At 30.7% G+C, this 25,244-nt stretch overlaps 1 protein-coding gene and 1 long non-coding RNA gene across 2 annotated transcripts; one reads left to right on the top strand and one right to left on the bottom strand.

Moving 5' to 3' along the window:
* The first annotated feature begins 570 nt into the window (after positions 1-570).
* LOC106783788 lies at positions 571-24,360 on the top strand. Its single transcript, XM_014742640.1, has 8 exons — positions 571-1,886; positions 3,947-4,050; positions 6,301-6,480; positions 6,764-6,946; positions 7,567-7,749; positions 22,274-22,456; positions 23,281-23,365; positions 23,485-24,360. Exons 1-8 carry the CDS (start codon positions 1,429-1,431, stop codon positions 23,552-23,554), a joined length of 1,446 nt encoding a protein of 481 aa, XP_014598126.1. The 5' UTR covers positions 571-1,428; the 3' UTR covers positions 23,555-24,360.
* On the bottom strand, positions 24,142-25,163 carry LOC106783789. The gene is made up of 2 exons (XR_001381350.1): positions 25,080-25,163; positions 24,142-24,957 (listed from the first exon to the last, which is right to left on the bottom strand). It is a non-coding gene; the product is annotated as an uncharacterized LOC106783789 (long non-coding RNA).
* Between the last annotated feature and the right edge of the window lie 81 nt (positions 25,164-25,244).

The following is a 25,244-nucleotide window of genomic DNA, read 5'->3' as shown; positions in this document are numbered from 1 at the left end:
AGGGACGAAAAAAAATAGAGAGAGAGAGAGAGAGGGATATATAGAAAACACACTTATATTAGTCTTTCTCTCTCTCTCTCTCTCTCTTTATTTCTTTCATTGAAAAACCGTGTGGAAATTGAACGTAATCGATTGATCGCTCACCAAGGAGGAGGAGGAGGCCTCCTCTTCTCTGTACCAACAAACCACAACGTTTCGACGGGATAAGATACTCGTTAAGTTATCGAAACACTCGTTAAAATCTTACCACGCATGCCGAAAATAAAGGAGAAAGAGCTAAGAGCCAAAGATAGAGAGGGAGAGGAAAGAGAGAGAGTGAGAGAGTGAGAGAGAATTCGATTAGAAAATAATTCTAAAGTTTGGAAGATTTTCGTGTCAGTCGTTCTGTGATTATTCCTACAGAAGAAACGTTCGATCGGTTCAAAACATTTATCTTCTTTTCCCCCTTCAAAACTAAATTATTTTTTTATAAAAAGAACATAATTTTTGTTTGCGAAAATAAAAAGAAACTCTGTGTATGTGTGTGAGAGAGAAAGAGAGAGAGAGAGGGCGAAAGAATTTACAAGGAAAAAATATTTGAGTATTCAATCACACACAAATCGATTTCTATTTTTAATTATTAATTAAAGATCGTGAAGGTAAATCGTAACAATAATAGCACACAAAGATGCTATTCAATGGGTTTAATCGTTTATTTATTTAGTCAGATCGCGTTACACGAGTTCTTTTTTTATATATCGTATACAATTGAACGTACAACAAGTCGTTATTCTTATTACGACTTTCCTCGACGATGTATCGTCACATTCGAACACGTTATTTCATTAGATTTCTCGATTTTCAAAAACAAAAAAAGAAGAAAAGTGTATTCGATCGATCGAGCATCAAAAAAGTATAACAATTATTTGTCGATAAAAACAAGTAAGTAATAATATTTCGTCGTTATGTGTGTATGTGTGATAGTTGATATCAAACATCGATCGATCGTACGGTAAACAAGAACACGGTCGCAAGAAACATTGGTTCCCACGAAAGGCGAATGGAGACTAAGAGGAAAGGGTTCAACGATCTTGCTTGACATAAAGAGAGTAAGAAAATAAATCAAAACGAAAGGAGAAAGAAAGAGAGAGAGAGAGAGGAACTCGAGTGTGTGTAAAAGTAAAAGAAAAAAGTGGCGAATCAAAAGAAAAATTGTCTATCTCTTCCCTTATACGCACACGCACGCGGCAGCTTCCAAATTGGATAGTAGAAATAAATAAATTAGAGAGAGAGAGAACAAGAAAGAAAGAAAAAAAAAAAGTTAACGAGTACGTTATCGGTAAAACACTCGACTCAACCCTCCAGATCTTTCTCTAGAGGGCTAATTTTAAGAAAAGATCCTTGAGAAGTAAGCCTAAGAGCCGAGGTATCCTCGTGAAATGATCAGTCATGGGTTTGGTTAGAAGAACAACGATTCCCAACGTTATTTTTCTCCCACTTCTTGTTCTTACATTTTTAGGACAATTGACAGTACCTGGTATCTGTCGTATTATTGTCCCAACGAGTGATAATCCTTCATCGTTTATCCGTACAACCAAAGCCGTGAAATTGTCATCGGGTAATATGGAAATAATCGATGAGATACAATGTTCCGATCGTGTGTTACGTTTAACGTGCAGATCATTAAGAGCTTTCATATTTGTATTGAAAGCGGAGTATCAACCAAATCGTACGGAAATTTGCGGACACGAGAGTCAAATGTTAATTTCTAAAAAGAAGAAATTCAAATTGGGAGGCATTGGTTCACGCGTCAAAGACACCAGCAGGCAATTACGTGGAAATTATATCAAAGACGAGGAGGAAGACGAACGTAATCTTTACGACGTTAGGGCTTCCTTCAACAGAAAGTAAGTTTATTTTATTTTATTTTATTTTATTCTCTTTCTTCTTCTTCTTCATTTTTTTTTTAATACAATATTTCGAAATTCGATGACCGCGCGATGAAAGAGAGAGTAATTGAGAATATTCGATTACGGTTGGGATAGTTACAGAGACCACAGGGAAAACGTTGCAAAAAGAAACTTATATTTTATTTTTATTTACAATCGACGACTGTGTCTCGAATTCATTTTGCATCTACTCTTGATTTTTTGGAGAATTTATTCGTATTTTCTTTATTTTTTCGTTACGATATACCGGAGTTTTTTTCCTTCTTTTTTTTGCAAAATAGATAAAGATCGAAAAACCATAAATAGATCGATCTCATATTTGGACAATTATTCTTATGAGACAACTGTAATACATGTATTACATTTTCTCGTGAAAATTTAATAAACTTATTTTATTTCAATCATTTATTTATAAATTTATCTTATATTATATTATATATGTAAAAAAATGTTAATGAAAGATATGATGATATTAATTTTTAATAAAGATTATAGGTAAAATGGATGTATCCTCATTAAAGAATGATCTTTGTAAAATAAAAATGCATCATATCATCTTGTTGTTTTTTTCTTCTTCTTCTTCTTCAATATTCGATTAATCGTATATCCACGCACAAATATCTTTTTTTTTTTTTCATTTTCCATCTTGAACAAGGACTCGATATGAGAAACGCCACTTGAGAAACCCTTATTGCGTCTCGGATGCACATCCAAGAGGGTGGAATCAAATCACAGCTTTGATGTCGAAGAGCTTTAATTGCTTCTGTTGAAGAAGAAGGGAGGTTTCAAGTTACCGAAGGTCGATTGAAAAATGACGCAAATCGACTGACTGTGATTGCAAAACGAAAAAAAGAAAAAAAAAGAAGAAGGGATACTCTCTTCGAAGAGAGCATCGTCTCGCATTTTTTTTATTTTACAATTAGATAATAAAAAGATCGAAAGAATAGAAAATGAAAACTATAAAACATAACGGAATCGTAAAAATTGAAAAACAAATTTTCGAATACGAAAGTTAAAGAAAACTTTAACGCGCTCTCGCGTTATTTATTTCGAAAGGCCAGATGTGTGCGATGGTTGTTTAAAAAGTTATGCGATTCGAATTTATAACGTTTACTTACATTAGACATTATTTTCTTAGAAAGCAGCTCTACGAAAATGCAATATTAACCAGAGACGCGTAAATAAATTCTCAAAATTTAAAGGAAATGTAGAGTAAAAGCAATGATTACTATATAACGCAGTAGTATTAGTAGAAGAAGAAGAAGAAGAAGAAAAACAACAAGAAAAAGAACAGATTTACGATTTGTTTCTGTAACATGTTGCAGGAAATTTGTAACCGGTGAGAGGGGGGGGGGKGGCGGGGGAAACGTTTTCTTTAATTTCATTCGGAAGAAAGGGTTTAGCTTTAAAAAATTCATAAGAATTTGTAGTCGTTCCTGACACGAGAGAAAGAGTGAAAGCTATTTTATTTGCAGTGAGGAAAAAAAAATACAAAAAAGGGAAGGGGGAGACGATAAAATCGACGAAGCGGAAAAGGGTCGAACGTGGTGGGTGTAAGAGGAGTAGGAGGCGGGGGATGGATCGAAGGGTGTAACTACGTTGACGAACCCTTTGCGAGAGGGTTGAAAACAAAGAATTTCCCCTCTTTATTTAAGCTCAACTCTCGCATTAACGTCCGTTCGATGCGAATGATAGCAACCGGAATCGCGATTTTTGTTCTTTTATTTCCGTTCTCTTGCAGCACTTGTTTTGCTTTTATTTTTTTTATTTTGACGTTCGTTGGAAGGACTAACGATCGGGGGAGGGGGGCATCCTTTATTTCCCTGCACTATCATTTCTCATGTCACCTGACAATGAAGTTAACTTTTTACGACATAGAATTTATTCTAATTCAAAGGGCTTGACAAAAAGCTCGTCGATCGAGTTTTTGCGTTTGAAATCTAACTAACGATTTCTTTGCTCCTCTTTCTTTTAAATCTATTTTTTCTTTTTTTTTTCTTTTCTCCTTTTTTTTGCAGATGTTCCGGTCAACATCATTGTCGATACAATTTGAGCAACGACCACCCAGGAACGACTTATTGGCATCCCGCTGCTTTAAGATTAAAATACGCTTGCGTTCCTGGTGAGTATTCGATATGAATGAATGTGTTTTTTAATTTTTTATTTAAATTCGTTTATCGTATTTGTTTTTTTTTTCTTCTTTTTCCATAAAAAATAAAAGAGAAAAAAAAGATGCACGTTTATGCATCCACGAAATATCGTATTTTAACTATTCTCCCCTTTTCTTTTTTGTTTTTGTTATTTTATTACACGAGAAAGATTTATTATCGTTAATATTATATTAAAGCAGAAAGGTAGAACAGCATCGGTGCATGTTTTAGTACAACAGGAATAATAATTCTCAACGACGTGACCCGTATCCTGCGTGACGTGACGAGTAATTAATCTTCCATGTATTAGTTGTATACGCGTTGATATATATATACGTATGTATGTATGTATGTATATATGTTTAAACGTTGACTATGGGTGATATTAAAAATCGATAACAATGTAACAAAATTAAACTGCAACCAGTTACCTGGTTTGTTATTTATTTCAATTATTAAATTTCTCTCAAATTCTACCCTCGATTTAAACGTTATACACGCTTGAATTTATTCCACCAAATTATTATTATTATTATTATTATTATTATTATTCGTTGAGAGAAGAGGAGAAGAAGGAGACAGGGGGAAGTGGAGTGGGGTGGAAAAAAAAGAGTAGAGAAAATAAATCAACAAAATAATTTTCTTTCGTAAAACTCGTGAAATGATTTTTTGATTGTTATAGTCGTGAAAATATGTTAAACGTAACATTAATATTTACGATCGTCGGACGCATATATAATATATACTGTCATTTCTATTCTATTTGATTTCGATTGAGTTTGCAAAGCAATGTAATAAAAAATGTGATTCGAATCGTTGGTATATCGTTTCGATCGTTATCGGTTGTATCACCAATCGGAGATAAATCGGGGACAGCTGCAAAGCAAAGTACGAAATGAATGGACGTTGGCAAAATGGAAATGGGGACGGTTTACCAATCCCTAAAGCTTACAGTGGGATTTTCTATGTAACACTTTGAACGTGCTATCCAAAATTCCATGAAAAGCAGCAGAAAAAAATTTTTGTCGTTCTCGTTATGGGTCATGAAAAAAAAAAGAAAAAAAAAAAAAAATAAAACCCCCAGATAAAAGAATTCGAAACGAACCGATCTGATTCACAATGATTTCTATTGATACGTCGGGTCTACTTTGTGTTAGAGATTCGTTCCTCGATTCACATCGATTTTATTTCCTTTATTGTCGACTACGTGCTTGCTAACGTAACGAGAAGCTTTTAAGAGGTAATCTCGATGACTTGAAATAAATGAGAATAGACGTGGGGGTAGTAAAAGGAAATCGATAAAACACGTGGGAAAAATTCTTAAGATACTTACAATGTTACTTTCGTAAGAACATATTACGACGACTATAATCATTTTTTAATACTCTTTGCAATACTTATATCTGTAATATTTATTTATTAACGTTTTCACGATTCATTCGATACGAACATTTTGCGAAGATCACAAATAATATAATCGTTAATTTACAAAACGTTTTTAAATAATAAATGATTTTTTTAATAAAACGTAGAGATATTATCTTACTATACCGTTAGGAAAAAAAAATAAAGTATAACGATAAATGATATGGACAATAACAAAATTAACGAGATAGATTATTAATTATCAACGATTTAAATTGTTACACAAATTTTTGTTCTTCTTTACTTAAAATTTCATTTCCAATTAAAGATTATCCATTCGGTGTAATTACGAGATGGGGTTAAGGGTAGAAGGGAAAACTTCCCTCTCCTTCGGCGCCCTAATATCGGTCCGAATCCCCATTTAGAAGCCCCACTTTGAGCGCACTCTCCAAGTGAAAGTAGGGCAAGGACAGACCTCGACGACATCTTCGTCGACACCCCCAACCTATACCACCCCACTCACCTATCTGACATCACAGTTCTAATGGATCCTACGGTCACGCTCTAGATCGACAAATGGACCATAACGGACGCAGATGTTGATCTTTCTACCCCGTAGTAGATTGCCTTCTGCCAAATGTATCCCTTATTTAATAATTCGCATTTTAAAGCGAGTCATTCTAAACAAAAAAAGAATTTATTTTCTCTCTCTTCTCTATAGTAATTTAATTAATAAATAAAATCAATTCGATGACAGATAGGGGGTGCAATTGAGGTTGTTGACTTTATTTTCTGTATTTTATATCTTATACATATTTTTTTATGGTTAATTATAATTATGAATATATTGATTTCAGAGATAGCGGTTTGTAAATATTGTAACGTTGAAGTAAAAATACCCAAAGGGGAGGAGGGAGGTTATTTAAAGTCTCCAGGATATCCACTGTATTATTCAGGAGGTTATTCCTGTGGTTGGACATTTAAATCGTCACCGGGTGAAAGGATAGTCCTTACTTTTCACGACCTAAATATTCGCAGTAAGTTTCGAATATGTGATAAGCTAATCAAATTATATGTGTTTGATTCTAGAGATAAATACTTTAAATACACATAAATTCTATGATCTTTAATTAAATATAATCAAATATTTTTCTATAGAAAGAATATCATATTTCTATATATATAGAAAAAATCCATTTATCTAATTAATCTTATTATTAAAATCGTACAATTTTCTTTTATATGAATTGGAAATTATTTATTGTAATTAAGTATAATTTATGAAATAATTGTTTACATAATATTTGAATATTCGAACAGGCCCAGAGTCGGATGGAAGTTGTGTAGACGTAGTTAGAATTCGAGAAAAAGGAAATACTTTGTTCGAACGTTGTGGTATCGCCGCTGGTATTACAATAATCTCTAATTCGAACCTGGTGACCCTTGACCTGATAACCTCGACGAGACTTTATCCTGCACGAGGATTCCTTCTGCAATATCAAGGTCGGTCTATGACTCATTGGTCTAACTATCAATCATTTCAATTTGTATGCAATCTCTGCGATGATCCTCTAAGAATCACTATGTTTTGTGTAACTGTTAACTTTGAACAATTACTTATGTCTGATACTCTCTAAAATGAAAGTCAAACACTTCGTGAGTAGATAACTGACTTTAAGTAAGATCCAACCAACGATTACAAAACGTATGGTTGTTCTATCCAGAAATAGCATTGGATATTTCTAGATAGACGAGTACTACTAACCACCAACGCGACACGTTACAAATATAACTTAATTCCTTTCGATTAAATTTATCATAGATTGATTTTATCAATTAATAATCGATTCAAATAAAGATATAATAATATTATTATTTCTATTTATAATATTATTTTATCGTATCAATTTTAAAAGTGGATGTAATTAATTTTACTAAATGTACTAAAATTGAATACGACGTTCTGTGATTTATAAATAATCTTGGGATAAAAAAGTATAGAAATATTTTATATTACAAATTTGAACTTTCTTATTGGCAGATTTTATTCGCAATTCTCGAGGTAAAATCAATATCGATAAGTATCTTGTATTTACATAAAGTAATAGCAATATTGTTTTCAGTTTTACGCTGTCCAAACGTTTCAGCACCAAACGGAAGTTATATATCGAATGATACAGTGACGTCAAGAACGTTCTCGTGTAAATCCGGCACCGTGTTTTACGACACGAGGAAAGAGAATAGAATACTTGAGTGTAAGAACGGAAAATGGAACGAGAGCATCGATAAGTTGCCTACTTGTGTGGGTAAGAAAACAAACCAAAAAATAATTTCTACGTTAATTAATTTTATATATATATATAAAGTGAATTGTTGACTGGTTATTTTGTATACACGTACAGAAAAGTAATTAAGGAACTGTGTTAATAATCCAATTTTTGATTATTATAATTATAACAATTCGATGAAAAATGTGAATAATTATTAAAAATAAAAAAAAATACACCACTTATATATACTATCTTATAATTTAATAATTATATTTTAAATTGCATACAAGTGTAAACGCGTGATCAGTCAACAATGTGTTAATTAACATTCTCTCACTAAAATTTGATGTTTAATTAATAATATTGATTACATTATTGGTAGATATATATGCTCATAAAGGTTCAATGAACTTTAGATAAAAGTCATTATATATTTTTCAATATTTTCTTATAGTATCTATGGTAAGTCAAACTTTCTACAAGTACAAATATTTCAATACGAGTATATATATAATTTTTTTTTTCATTATTATAATTTAAATAATTTGAAATTTAATTTAACAAATGTTCAAACAAGTGTAATATTATACAGATACCGTTTTCGCGATTCTATAGTTATCGTACCCTCCTATAGATGCCGGCACACATCTTGTACATTTTCTTCTTCTTCTTACACTTGACTTTTGTAATCTTTTTTTATTGCACTTTGTACATAGATCTAAGACCTTGTTCTTGGTTCTAAGACTTTCCAATACTATTCTACCTAAAACTATACAACTATCTAACCCAAAAGTTACTCTTCGCTTTAGAATTTTAATTCAAACGTCTCTAGAAACTAATCCTACCTACGATCTATGAACTTTCTCTATACAGTACAATTCATTTGCATGCATTTGATGTACAGAATCGATAAGTAAGACTTCGTATCAACGCTAAACGCATATAAATCGACCAGTTAAACGATCGGTTTTCGATATTCAATTAAAACTCCACCGTCAATATTTTATTTTAAAACAATTACAATTATTATTTATTCTTTTTAATATAAAATCCGAGACAAAATGGATTTAAATTATAATCTAAATCAATAACTATTATCTGCATATCAATTATATATATAAAAAAGAAAAAAATAATTAAAACGAAAAGACATTTTTTTTTCAAACGTCAGTCATGTGACCGAACACGGTACAAAAACTGTCTCGTTAAATTTAATATTAAAAAATTCTAATGAAAAAAAATATCTCTCTCCCTCCCTGAGAGAAAAAAAAGAAAAAATAATATTTAAAGATATAGTATAATAACTCGATCGATTGAACGTAAATACGAGGGTATGGAGTTTAAGAGGGGGTAGAAATAGGGTGTTGGGAAGAAAAGAAAAAGAAAAATAAAAAGGAAAAAAGGTCCTATCCTAGGACGAGGTCCTTGAGATCGATAGCACGTCCCTTTTTGTGATAGCCGTCTACTCGAGAACCCCATGACCGTCCATCGGATTCGCGAAAGGGGAAAGAATGAGTTGGGTTTGGTGGTGGGGGTTTGGTATAATGGTGGGGGTTTACTGAACGAAGGAATGGGTAAAAAGAGGTATGGTGGGGAACGGGTTGGAAGGAAGAGAGAGAGAGAGAGAAAGAAGGAGAGATCGCATTATCTCTTTCTTTTTCTGTTTCTCTCTCTTTCTTTCTCTCTCTCATTCACAGTGAGTACTTGGGGAGGTAGAAGAAGAAAGAGAGAGAAAGAGAGAGTTCATAAAGAGACCACCATACATTGCCAGGTTCGAACGCAACGCATCGCGACGCCGGTCGTCACGACACACCACGTGTCTGCTGCTAAAAAATCATACACTCCGGTGGTGGTGGTGATTCGGATAGTTCAACGGTGTATTATATACGGTGCATCGTATTTTTTTTCATTTTCCATTTATTTTCGTAAAAGTAAGAAAAGCAAAAAAAAAATTAAAAGAAAGTAAAAGACTCCCCCCGATCGATTGAAATTCGATATTTTCGTGATAGAAAATTTCAAAGAAATTGCTTTTCCTACGGATTCGCAGAAGATACGAGGGATTTTTCTATCGAAGAACGAAGCTCGTTTAACTCAGGTTAGATTATTACTTTTTTTTTTTTTTCTATTTCCCCTTGTTAAAGTGTTTTATTTATTTCTTTTTTTTTTTTTGAAACTCCCCTCCGTCTCCTCCATTCATTACGATCACGTATTTTATTCATAATTACTTTTAAAGATTCATTAATTATTTGGATTTTAATTTATGTCATGGACATATAAACTGAAATGTTAATGTCTAAGTTAATGACACGACTTGATTCTAATTAACCTCGATAGTCATTATGATAATAGTTCATTTTAATTTCTTTTTTTCTCTTTTTATATCTACGTTTAAATATCAATATGTATGAATTATTTTTAAATCGTTTATATATTGCACGTATCCACGAATGAAGATTAAATCGATGTTATGTTTGTCGCCTTGGGATTGGTTAAAAGTTTTCATATCTTTTCTCATTCCCGGTCGAATAAGATAAATGTCTATCGTTATTATTTGATTAAATGAGATTATAAAGAATATACATTTGATATTATTATATTATTTCTTCACTTCAGATAATAAAATCAAGAATTTCTATCTCGTATAAGTAACAAATATATTAATAAATTAATTTAAAATTAAAAAAAAATACAACCTATTCTATTATATTTATTTTTTAAATAAATTATTTTTAACTATTACGTATACTGAAAATAACGTAGTTGATTATTATTACTAAGTTTACTCTTAGGGAAGTTGTTTTTTGGACGGGTTTAATTAAGATGAACACTATATTTATCCGTTGAACGTTTCGTCTCTATTTGAGACTTCCTCAGCAACTAAAATTATTTATTATGACATATTATTTTATATACAATACCAAAAAGAACTTACAATTYATAGCGTTATTTTACCTTGATAGTTATGTTCATAAGTCAATATAACATCATTTTTATTACAGTCATAAGTTTTCACTATCTTATAAATAGAGTCAATTTTTAAAAACGTTATTCTACTATAACTTTTCGAACACTACTGGTTACMTCTAAGCTGGTGTTTCCTAATTTAGATGTCTTTATTATTATTGTAACCTCTGTTATGTGTCTTGTTATGGTAATTAAATTTTAAAATTTCGTTATATATGCTGTTTAGATTGTTGGTATCAGTTCTGAAATTAACTGTATTATTGTTCGTTATATGATACATTTCACTGATATTTCTTTTGTACCAGTTTTCTTCTTTATCAAAAATTTTTAGTTGATTATCTTACTTAACTATGATAATTACTTAATTATCGAGAACAAATATGTTTTTCAAAATATTTTAAATGATCCCGCATGACAGTTATTATTATTACCGGTTCCAATGCATTACAAATAGAATCGATTCGCATTCGTATCAATATGCATACATATGCATTTCAAATAAGACAAAACAAGAAAAGAGAAAGAGAAAACAAGAAGAAGAAAATATATAGCAGGTGTGTTTTATATAATATATTCAAAGTGTTATATTCGTCTTCTTTGGGCTTTATTATTTTCTTTATTTTACAAATTGATGAAAAACATACTTCGCGTGCATTCTTCCGGATCACGAAAATGAAGGAACAACGAATTTGAGAATAACCCGATTTCAACCCCCCCCCCTCTCTCTCTCTCTCTCTCTTTCTTTCCTCATCTTTTTCTTCTTCTATTTTCTTTCGAAGCTTGAAAGTTGCTTATTACTCGAGTAATAAGTACTCGAGCGAAGAAAGACAAGAAGATTTTGCTGTCGGCAAAATAAAGAAAGAAAAAGGAAAAAAAAAACAATATCTTGGTCCCTTGTTCCCTTTTCTCTCATCTTTATCTATTTTTATTTTCTTGCGGCGTCATCGTTCATTAATTAAAAAGACGAGACGAGACGAGACGAAAGTTCGATCATGCGAATTTACAAATATTCATGAAAGAAAAAGAGTGAAAGAGAGACAGAGAGAGAGAGAGAGAGAGGGAATCTTTTGTGATAAATCAAACGTCATTTTCGATCGTTTCGTTATTACAGAATAGAACATGCATCCATAGAAATATATAATACATATATATATATACACATGGGTATGTTTTACACTTGGAAAAGCGAGTCGTTTGAGATGAAAACCGTAGTTTCCGTAGTGGAAAGAGAAAGAGAGGGAAAAAGAGAGAAAGAGAAAGAGAAAGAGAGAGAGAGAGAGAGAGAGAGAGAGAGAGTAGAAGCTTTTTAAATCGCACGTTGAGAGACATGGTATGGGATGAGTTTGAAGCTACAGAAGCTGCTACAAGCTATACTTTATACCCGGTGTGCACGCATTTCGAATGCATGCATAATTCAGAGGATATTCAACAACGCCGGATCCACTCGGCTTCGGAAGCGTAAAAGAAGAAAAAGGGAAGCCAGTTTTCATCCTGAGAGAGAGAAAAAAACATAGAGAAAAAGAAAGAGATAGAAAAAGGGTGGGATAGGGTGGTAAAGAAGGTGGTAACGACACAGCTGGAGGGAGTTGTTTCTTCTCTCTTTCCCTCTTTCATTCTATCTTCGGTTTCTCTCCTTTACTCTCCCACACTGTTCTCTCCCGGTCAAACCGAACTACCGATAAATTTAGAGTTCCCAGAACAAAACGACACATGTTATATGTATGTGTGTGTAAGCGTTCAGTTCTCTCTTCCCACTCTTTTTCAAACGTTGCTGCAATTTTTTAAACCGGTTTTTAATACGACCATCAACCAACTCTCCCCATAAACTCTTATCACAAGGAAAATTTTGTTTCTTTATTTTTGTTTTTGATAAGATAAATTGGTCATACACGATATGTTTGTAAACTATTTAGAAAAATCATCTCGGAACATTGTAAATTATCAATATTACGACACATATACATATGTAATTAAGTACTTATTGTTAAAATATTATTGATACCTACAAGAATAATAAATATATAACTTGTTTTTGTTCTGGCTATAAAAGGAAACGAATAAGGTAGTAGTAGTGAGTGGGTTGACCCTCTATAGTGGGGGGAATAACTTGGCTCTCTTCGATCATTCTCTCTCTCTCTTTCTCGCGACTGTAGTAATGTTTAAATCAAATTCTTATACAAAGATCAACATACTATAATTCTTATCAGGAATAAAACTTTGTATTTCGATAAGATAAGCGATAAAGAAGACATATCCGTAAATTATTAAACAAAGATACAGACACAAAATCTTAATTTTTATAAATTTCAGGAGATAAATAATTGAATATTTTGATAATTCCAATACTTATAAATATATGTAGGAAGAATAGTAAAGTAGGTAGGTTGTTTTCGTTCTGGGTAGAATAGAAAGAGAAAGAGAAAGAGAAAGAGAATGTATGGGTTGAGCCAATGGTAGGGGTAACTTGGTTCTCTCCCTCTTTCACTGTTGGTTCGAAGCAACGCCACCACATGAAGCAGCGACGACGACGACGACGGCGACGACGACGATGTTCCCTCACCATTCGACGAGTTGTGTGCGTCAGCCAGCTAGCTAGCAGGGCAGGCAGGCAGGCAGGCAACCAAGAGAAGGAAGAAATTTCGAGTCCCAGTCGCCATCGGCGTTTCTGTTAGCGGGATCGTCGCGATTACGTTCGTTCTTATCGCCCTTATTTTTGTCCATCAATGGAGAACACGCTTAAGCGCTTCTCACGTTTACGTATTACGCACGCCTTGCGATTACGTTCTACGGCACACGCGCGGTATCGCGAACAAAAAGAAAACCCCCACCCCCCCAGCGGCGCCAATCTTTTTACTTCGTCTACTACATTTCATTTCGACAAACCTACAACAACAACAACAACGTGTCGTCTTTTATAATATTATCGTATTCATTTTTAAATCATTTTATTAGTAGTATTATTATTGAATTTCTTCGTTGAAATTTCGGTTCGATCGAAAAGTGGTGCACGAATTATTATTGTTATTATTTTTATATTTGTTGTTTTACATTTCTTTTTTATTTCGCGATATCAAAACGAAATAGGATATATATTCGATCACGGATTTATCGGCATAAGGTTGCTGTCTTTCGTTTATCTATCTATTTTTGATTTTTTTGTTTTGTTTTGTTTAAGAAAGAACTATGAAAAAGGAACGACTCATTGTGTCACGGTTGCGTCAAGAGTTTGTATAGATGTGTTTTGAGAAAAAGAGAAAATTGTGAAAGAAGAGCTTATGTTCTTTCTCTTTGTCTTATTTGGGAAGAATCGGTGGTATAGGTTCGTTGTTCAAGAACACGCGCTAATTACGATAAAAATTCTTCTTTAACTTTATTGGAAAAAATATAATACATCGGAAATATCGTTTCGTATACTTTTTTTCGGGAATATCTATCGACTTATTTTTCGCTCCTTGTTTTTTAAAATTGAGAACGTGTTTCGATAATTGTTTAATTTTATTTCGAAACTTAGAGAAGTTATATTTAGTAGTATCAAACTGTTCGCAATAACTATTGGATATTCTAAAGTTCTAAACTATAGCAACAAGATTATTATTCAGTGACAACATAGAAATAGATAAAGTTCAAGTACTTATTTATACAAAATCACGTGTAAACATAATGCATTTGTTAAAACATTTTCATTTATCGATTGGAATATATAAATTGTTGAAAAAATATTAAACAGATACTATCTCTTACGAAATTTCTTATTTCGTAAGATAAGAAAATTTAAAATGCCAAATGTGCAGGGGGAAGAAAAATATCGAATCGTATGACTCCAATCGATATAAGAAAGATCTACGCGCGAAACCGAATTTTGCCGAACTTGAACGAACGTTACCAGAGTATAAAGTGGGTGTTACAAAAATGATCGAGAGTAGGAATACTGACGTATATAGTCGATAAGATATAAGAAGCAAAGCGAAGCTTGTTAAAGCATTTGTTAACATAGATAAGAATATATATGTATAATCTTATACCTGATACGCTTACATAAATACGTACATACATACATACAAACGTACGTTTACTTTCCTGCGAATCTATCAGCGTTTTCATATCTCTTTTATTTTTATTTTCGTATATAGTTCTATATATTTTCTTTCTCTATCTTTCTCTTTTTTCCGAAAGGGGTTAAAGATCATCTGTTAGTAGAAGGCGACGATTTGAACGTGAACGTCTTTCCCATCACGCCACGCGTCGTTCATCTCCGATAATAAAATCGACGAAATTACATCGATCTCATTCAGTTCGGTTTCTTCCGTGAACGCAACGGGTTCGTGCTAATTTCAAAGGAAAACAAAAAAAAAATAAATAAAACAAAATCAAATGTATATATAATTATATTATTATATATTACTTTAATATCATATTAGTAATATATATATATAATATTTGCTTTTACTTGTTCTCGAATTTCCAAAGAAAATTATATTAACGCAATGACGAATAATCTGTCACCTTGGACTATTTGATTATCATCAAAATAAAGGAAATAAAAGGAGAAACAGAAAGTTCGTATTAAAGAGAAATAAAGGAAAGAAGGAAGAAGTGCATCCCCGAGTATTATTGGTGAAAAGGTTGAACGAAGAGAGGCAAGTTTTTGTGCGCGGGAACCATTTCGTTTGGTGGAAGCAACTGAGGAAGGTCGTGTCTTGTATTGTCTAACTAAAAAGTTCGAACGAGCAAAAGTAGCAAGTTTTTCTACACGAAAATCATACTTTCGTTAGATTTTTCCTTTTTCTTTTCTCTCTCTCTCTTCTCTCTCTCTCTGTCTCTATCTCTCTCTTTTATTTTCTTCTTTCGTTTGATTGAAAAAAAAAAAAAATAAATAGAAAGTAGAGGAAAAAAGATCGCGTGCAATCGTAATGCAATGATGTATCGTGTAGAAATGCGTAATGGTGCCAAATTATAGCTAAAATCCGTTAATAGTGTTCACCAGAAGAAACAAACACATATATACACACGTACACAGACGTCTATACATATATATATGTATATATACCAATAAGTACTTAATTATCTCATCAAGAGAATTATCTACATTGTTGCTTCAAAATGATACGAATCTTCACCGATACCTTCAGAAATTTAATCAGTAAGTTATATTTATTTTCTTACTTTTTTATGTATTATATATATTGTTAATGAAAAATATTTAAAAATTTTTATTTAAATAACGAAAGATGTATCGTTTCTTTCATTTTTTTCGCACGTGCTTAATCTGTTTCCTTTCATCTTGGACATGCCCTGCTCGTGGTTCGCACGTGGAATACGTGACTGACGCAACGTATCGGAAAACTGCGAGAGAGTGAAAGAGAGAATTCTCCAATTCTATCTTTATGCGTCTTCGTATCGATATCTCGAATGTGCATGGCGTGCAATCGAACGTAAAATTATTTTCCGCGTGAGGTAACATTTTACGAATCGTTTCGACGTAAAAATATTTAAAATGAGAAATAGAAGAAAACAAATTCGAAAGGAGGAAACGAAAATTGTACACAAAAAAAAACAAAGAAAAAGAAAAAACTAATTGAAAATGAAACAAAAATTTGTTGCCTAATGAATATTTCAATACGGGGCTATTGAATTTCTCTACCGTTTTATATTTCTTTTTTTTCTTTTGTGGTTTAAATTCATTTATTCTTCATATGCATACTTCTATGTATAGAAATTTTGTTGCATTTTTTATTTTTTAAAACGCGTATCGTATTATTTTTTATATCTTTTTTATCGAATATGCATTCGCATTTTTACGAGTAAAAATAAAATTATATTTTACCTAGACTTTTACTAGACTAATATACATTTGTCATTCTTGTTAATATCGCACGAATTTTTGGATATCATATTCGTATAATATCTTGTATCGTATTATTATATTTAAATATGCACAGTGACGTCGTCACTTTAAGAGTTATGTTTTTTCTTGAAACATTTTTCGTTTTCGTTGTATAGTTGACATAACACAGTAATAGTTTTAAATCGATTTGTTTTTAAATTTGATCGGTCAATAAAAATCATCGTTTCATACAAAAATACGAAATAATCCATGCTGGAGTAAAATTCGCACGAGATTGTACGTAGATGTTATGAAAATAGATATTCGAATCTCTCAAAATTATGACCTACATTTGAAATTCATCTCTAAGAACAATAGCTTTCTCTTCCTATTCATTTCTTTTTTTTCCTTTTTAGGTTTTTTTTATGATACTTTTTCTATTTCTTTTTTTTTTTCTTTTTTAATGAAACATGCAACGAGTTCCATGAAAATCATGATTAAGAGATCGCTTATACATATGTAAATTTAGATTCATGTATATATGCATACGCGTATTTTCTAAATCTAGTTGCATAGATTTTTTTATACATATACTTTTGTAGAATTTGATTTATTATATTAAAAATTGATTTATTATATTGTTATGTTGAAAAAAAAAATTATTCATACAAATAGCTCGAATGATTTTTAATTTAAAGGAATATTTCTGAATTTAAATAATTCTAATTAGACAAATTTTCGTGCACGCATGCATATTATACACTTACACGTTCCTAAAATTTAATCAGCAATATAGAATGGCGCAACTAGAACTCCAATATTAATCCGTTAATGAAAATTTCGTTCAAAGAGTCGTCATTTGTAACAGGAGTCGAGCGAGGTAACCATTCATTCGACCGATATCATTTTCCACGCATATTTCCCAAACGCATTAATTACATCGATACCAATAAACATGAACATTAATTTAACAAAAACAAAATAATAACTTACCTTTTTTTATTGTTGATTTAAAATTGCATGCACATTCTTATTGCGCCAATATAATATTATATAGTATAAAAGAAAAAATATATTGAAGGCACATCGTGTATCGAATGGGTTTTAATTTAAGCGAATATTTGAAAATCAAAAAACAAACAGAGAGAGAACGGGGGGGGAGGGGGAGGGATAGAAATACAGGAATAAAGGTACATACATACATATATACATACATACACACATACATACATACATACATACGTATATGGAGTCGTGTAAGATCATCGTGTCAACTCGTGGATCAAGTGGATTAGAGGGCTACGAACAATTGTCGTCGATTGACAAGGATGGATGAAAGAGTCCCCTTCTGAGCCCACTTGAGTCGCATCCACTTTAGTACGTGCTAACACCTCCGACCATTTCGTGGGTCAAGTTCCTAAACTTTCAAAGAACTTTCCGGCCGATCGGTGGTGTTACGATCATTTCTTCGAAATAACTACGACGATCGATCAAAGTAAAAAATACAATTAAAATAAATCAAAAGAATATTTTTTCTATAACGGAACTTACGCGATTGGGTGTTCAATCTTTGAGAGGGCTAACGATCGGAGAGAGAGAGAGAGAGAGAGAGAGAGAAGATATATGTGTAAAAGAAAATAATGATTTATATTTATGAGTAATATAATTGATTCGATTAATGCAAGAAATCAATCCAATTTTTGTTTGTACTATCTGAAATCGAGCATGTAAAATATTTATTTAAAAAAGACAAAAGAAACGAGCAGGTTTGTTTTCATGAAGTACGCGTATGTATTATTTCTTTTTCTTGTAATATTTTTTAACGATCGCAATATTCCGACTCGATAATTTAAATAATTGTCTAAGCATAACGTTCGATTTATGAGTAGAGTAATTTTGTACGACATTAAAGTTACTAAATTATTGGATGTCTCTAGAGTGTTTTAAAAAAGGTCGGTAAATTTAGTGATAAAACTTGACCCACATAGTTGTGAGTTAGATAATATTTTTTGTTTGTTAACAGTTGGATCGATATATCGACGCTTTTTATCTTTTTTCGAATTTGTTTTAATTTGTTTTTTTTTTGTTTTTTAAACGAAAGATTTAATCGGTGTTTCTTCTCGACTCATCTTCTCACGTGACCAAAGTGTGTGCTAACATAAGTGAAGAAAAAGAAGAAAAAAAAAATGCACATAGTATAAAAGTAATACATCGATAAGTAAATGACCCCTGTTAAAGATCATCAATGACTTTTTTGCATCGAAGTGGTGGTGTGATATCTTTATTAATGAAACACTTGTGCGAAGGTGATGGAAAACTTGTTATCAATCTAATTAGAGTAAATAAAAAAGCGTATAGTTTTTAATTTTTTATTTTGTTTTGTTAGAAATCAATCAATCAATTCCAACAAAGTTTGCACTCGTTAGAAGATTTCTTCTTTTTTCATTTTAATTTGCTTTATCCAAAAAGTTAATCTCAAAAAATTAATGTATTCTCGATAAAAAGAAAGGTAAACATTTGAATATTATTTTTAGAAATAAAACTCTGACCTACATGCATTAAAGTGTTTATTTGCTAATTAGTAAATTATTAAAATGTTATAATTTGCAAACTGCATGTGTTCAATGGCGTCACTTCGCGTGATTAATACAAACGATTTAGTATACATATTCAATAGTTTCATAAATCTTTTGAAATCTATTTTTAGTTTAGAAATTTTCATAGATAAAATGAAAGTAATAGTATGTCTTTTTTTTTTGTAACCAAAAACTTAAAAATATTTTAAATACAATTACAATTTAAATATTTAAATTTCAATTCTTACACATGCGTGCAAGCTTAAACGTATACATGCATTTATGCATAAATGTGTAAAAAGAAAATTGGAAATAATACTAACCGTGATAAGAACATCGTCGAATTTGCTCGGTTCTTAACGCAATAAATTATCCTAGTTGGGGTCGAGGAGAAAGGAAAGATCGATAATATCATCTTCTTCGTTTTGTATGGTATTTTAAACGGACAAGAAACGAGAACAAACGAAAAATACCACTAATGCGAATAAGCATGATTCAAATACGATACAATTAACGATATAAAATTTTATAGAAATCTTGCGATGACAATTTCCTTTTAAAATTTAATTGGTGGCATAATATATATATATATATATAATAATAATAACAATATAAATTACATTCATGACTCTGTGACCCAAAAAGTTTTCACTATCAATTTTTTTTCTTTTTTTATGTAATATACAATTCTGTATTATATAATTTTCTATTATATTATTACTAGTGAAATAATAATTTTGCTGCAGAAAACTAATAAAAATTATAATACACATAATAATAATAATATCAATTTAATTTACAATTTTTAGAAATTCTTCTAAATAACTTTTCTTTTTTTTTTTTTATTTATCAATATTTTTCAATATTTTTCAATAGATAATTTTTTCTTATATTATTACTGACGAAACAATTTTACGGCACGTAATTAGTTACTCGGCTCCTCGTGAATCTTTCTTTCTCTTTCTTTCGGCTTTTTGTTTTCCTATTTTTTTTTTTGTTCAAAAGAAATCGTTCTACCGAAGGGATAGAAAAAAAAGAAAAGAGGGGAAAAAAACCAAAGTTGGAAGCCATATATCGTTGAAACGAAATTGCTACCCATTGTTCGCCTTGGGTTTTTCTTTCAATAATATCGAAGGCACGCAAATTGTGTTCAAAACAACGTGCATAAAACTCTTTTACGAGCAAATTCATGGTTTATCCGACAGGCAAATGATTCTTATTTGTGTTCTGTCTAGCAAAAGATTTTTCTTTCATTTAACTGTACTATTTGATGAACTGGATTTACTTACGGATGTAACATAAACGAACAAAAATAAAATGTTATTTCGTTTTATTATATTTAAAAAAAAAAAAATAAAGAAAAAAGAGAAGCAGAACCGATATTCACCTAAACCATAAAAATCATAAAAAAATAATGTTGGATCGATGGAGATTAAACGTGAATTTGAGATAACAGAAAGTACGATAAAAATAAAAAATATATTTCAGATGATACATCTACGCCATACACATATGTGTTGTACGTGTGCGTTAAAATGAGATAAATTTACGTCTCGTAAAACAAAAATATAATTTTATCGTTTAATAAAAATGATACTTATGGTAATAAGACGATTAATTATCGCGTGATAATGTAATGATCAATGTTCTCTGTAAATTGTAAGTATAAAATACGTCTAGAATAATATTTCGATTTTGGTAAGCATAAAACACTTTTAAAGTAGACAATTCGTTCTATTCTTTGAACATGCATATATCATTCACGTAATTCGTAACAACGGAATGCCATTCTATGATGACGAGTTGCGTGTTTCGTCTAATCATTGAAAATAATTACAAGGAATTTGTCATCTCATATGTACATCATTGCTAGTAAAGAAAAAGATAGAAAATTAGACGTTAGTCAAAGTTTTTTAACGTAATGAAAAATGTTATATGGTTGGTTGTTAGTCGTATCGTATTCGATCATGTTTATTTTATTTCTAATTTGTACATTTATTTTACGACAACGAATTTAATTATCTCGTAGAAGTAATAAACAAATATTTTACATATCATGATACAAATTTTCGATAATGAAAGATTTCGTGAAAAAAACGAAAAAAAAAAAAAAAACAACAAAAATTGTGATTACTTTTATATAAGTTTTAGAGCATACGGAATTTGTGTTTCATTACTTTAAAACAATACTACTTCTCTGTCATAATTATAAATCATTTCTTCTTATCGTTCTTTTCTTTACGATTTTTATAGTCTTCTTTTTTAAAATCGACGAGTTTTGGATTACAAAATAATTATCGATCTCTAAAAAATAACACAATAACGAAACAACTTCTCGCTTGTTAAAAACTTTAACCACGAGTATATATATATTGTAAAGGTTGAAGAGGAAAACCACCGATGATTTCGTCCAATTTGTAGGGCAACGTTTCTCAATCTGGATAAAAGAGAAAGATAAAGAAAGACAGAGAAAGAGAGATAGAGATAGAGAGGAGAAAGAAAGAGAAAGAGATCTGTAAAAACGATCGTGAAGGTATAGCGGTACATAAATTGGATTTCTTGCGCTTCGAGAGAAACGGAAACGTGACCGAGTTGTACTTGTGTATTTCAATGCGAATAAGGATTGTTTCTAATGTATTTACATATATGTAATTTAATTCTAAATATGGTACTCTTAAGAAGGCAAACACATAAGAACTCTGTTAAATAGAAATAACGAAATAAGTATTAAAATACAAAAGATTCTTTCAAATGCTATGGATAGATGATATTTTGAAATCTTTCAATCAAAGACTGGAATCTTTAATTAACGATAAAAAGTTTTGAAGAATTTGTTAGATAAAAAATATCTCTATAAAATACCGATCAAAGATTAATCAAATAAAGAAATTAATTTTTTTTTATAATCTATTAATCGCTGATAATATATATTTAAAAAACAGAATTTGATTTCTTTTTTTATCATTAACAATACAATAGGAATGAATGGTGTGGTGGTATGTAGTTAGTTTGAAGAAGGAATGCGATCGATCAACTCTAATTTTAAGCTTCAAATATAGACGAATTTCAGGGCTGTATTTATAAGTTCCAAGAACTTAGGGGTTGTTTTTTGTATTATTAAAAAAGTAAAATCTTTGTCCAATCCTTTGAACTAGGATAAAAATAGTTAATAACTATTTATATTGTCTGTTTTTAGCTACGTCAGCAGTGATTCTCAAAACAGAGAACGAGCATCATCATTTGTCGAGTCTTTCGGGTGACAACGTTCTTGGTGCAGGGGTGAGAATCGGTAGGGGAGAAGGCGCAATCGCAAACGAAAACGGCCAAATTATGGATTCGGCGCAATCTGCGATGATGAAGCAAGCGGACTACGTCGTAGGTTGGTGAACTTCGCCTACTTATCATTTTTCAAAATAATATAACATATTTCATTGATATAAATAATCATATTATAACAGTGAAATCATTATAAGTGACATTTCATTTTTATAAATAGTGAAACGAATTCACTCACGTATCTAATTCATCTAATGAAGATTTGTATCATTCGGTAGATCAACATTGTTATTAAGATTAATTTCATGTTTCCTTATGAGAAATTATTTTATTGCACATTTTCGACTGGAAGTGGTGTTTTCCTTCTCTGATGATAATGAGTTTTCATATTGATGATACGTAACAGCTGCAAACGAGAAGATAACGTTGAAGTCATTTCTCTTTCTTAGTTTTTTCTTTTTCTTTTTTATTTCATTCTTCTTTTTCTTCATCCTTTCTTGCCAGCATCCAAGAGCGTAAATCGATCTTTGTACAATGATGTTTCTTTGAATGCTAATAAGTAATATTTTATTCTATTTTTAGTATTTTTGTAGACCTAACTTATTCTCTTTTTATTTCTTTTTTTATTACATGTGTATATTTTGTAGTTTTTATTTTTTTTTAGTAATAAATTAACTATACAATTATCACGAATATATATATTTGTATAAAAAGAAAAAAATAAGAGAAACAAGTTACGAATGTCATCCTATTAGTCACACAATTCGTCTAAAGTTCACTGTGTCATGTTTTCATAGCGATCAGTTGTAAAACGAAAGAGAAGATGATGATTATGATGATGAGAAGAGCGCAGTGAATAAGAGAGGACTGGCGGTTTACTTGATGTTTTAAACAGATTAATTAATTCGATTCTTTTTCATTTTACAGATGTTGTACTTCCAACCGTCCTGATCGCTTTATTGTTCGTTGGAAATGCCATCATTGTCTATATTATATTCCAGTATAGAAAGAGGTAAGACATTTTTCTAAGAATATTTTCTCATATTATTTTTGCTAATTATTTTTCTTCATTTGTGTCGAAAACAAAATAAAAATTAATATTTCTCAACAAAAAATTGATCCTTTTTACAGAAAAGTTCCAACGACAGCACAAGGAGAAGAGATGGCCCTAAGAAATACAGCGGATGTTCCACAAGTGTGATTCCAAAGGAAGAAGACTAATTACTTTTAATGTCAATTGTCGTTTAAGCAGAAAGTTAATCAAAGGCCTAGTTCGTATATATATATATATATATATATGTATATATATACACTTCGGAAGAATAAGAGACGTCATTTAATAAAATGAAACGTTCATTCTTTATATCTACGCAGATGCGAAGATGGTATACGCCATGGGAAACATAATACATATAAATCCTTTCAAGAATTCTATTTAAAAAGAATAAGAAATAAGAACAAAAAAGATAAAAAAATAAATTAATTAATTAATTATTAAAAATTACTAATAAATTTAACATTGCGTACACATATACCATAAACGAATATGATGTACTGCTGCCATGACATTGCGTATACTTTTAACGATAGTGCATTATAATGTAAGGAAATAATATATTCTATATTTCGTCCAAATTGTGAATAACTTATAAATAAAACAGATTTTTTCTTAAATAGATTAGGCTACTCTGATAAAGGAAGAAAAAGAAAGAAAAGTAATTAATTTCTATTATAGTTTTATCGTTTGTCTATCTTCTGATATTCTTAAATCAAATTACGAAAAATTTATAATAGATTAAAAGATGCTTTATTCAAATTCTTTTTTTCTTCATACATAATCATATATTCGTACATATCATTTTTTTCTTAATATATATCATACATTTGTACACATCTCTTTTTTGTTTATTTTCATACATAATTTTTATATATAAGCACGATAAAGTTTATTTCAACGAATTTGTCTTAAAAGAATGGTGTATTAAATCAATGATAAATTAATTACAATTAAAAATATTTTTGTAATGTCTCTCCTTAAATTTCCTCCAACGTTCTGGCTAGAAACTATACTCTCATGAAATATACCTTTATCCAACTTTAGGATGAAATAACAGACTAAAACATTTTCTTGTTTGCGCCAATTGTGTAGTTTGTGAAATTCTTAGCGTTTTCAATTGATTCGCTAATGAAGTAACCATTTTAAATTTGTAATTAATAAATCGACACAATAATTATTGACTGTATTAATAATTAACTTTCAATTATTATTATTTATATTTGATTTTGATTGTCATTGCGTATGTAATATACAAATTTGATGAAACTTTTGATCAAGTTTAACATGATGTACATCATATACTTAACTCTATAATGTTTAATGATAAAATAATTATAAATAATTTACTTTATCACTTGTCGTCTTTAAATGTGATTATTTAAAAACATATATCACAGCACGACAAGTATCACGCGATGCAAGTGGGGAGTCTAGGGGTAGCATGGTGTCACGTGACCTCGTGCTTTCAGAAGTTTCTCCCAACAATGTTCGATGACGCTAGCATCGCATAATGAATAAAGTAGTAGTAGTATACAGTTTAACCTCACCTGAAAGATGGCGTAAAAAACTCAACTTGATTTTTAATAGACATAACGGAGTTTGGATATGGACGACTAATTTTATAAATATACTATTTTCATCTACTGTATGTATTTTGTAATAATCTAACCTGTTTCGAATTATTCAATATCATGTAAGAAATTACATTCTTATTATTTATTTTTCTTTGCAGATATTTATTGGTAACACACAACTAACTTTATTTAATAATACTGCAGTTTATACTATCACGTGAATAAAATGGCTACCGCCCTAAGTTGAATTTAAACAAAAT

Source organism: Polistes canadensis, unplaced genomic scaffold (genome assembly GCF_001313835.1).
Source record: "Polistes canadensis isolate GaletaPanama2010 unplaced genomic scaffold, ASM131383v1 scaffold_25, whole genome shotgun sequence".
Lineage (NCBI taxonomy): Eukaryota > Metazoa > Arthropoda > Insecta > Hymenoptera > Vespidae > Polistes > Polistes canadensis.
Note: the sequence above shows the minus strand (reverse complement) of the source record. Positions and strands in the feature narration are given on the sequence as shown.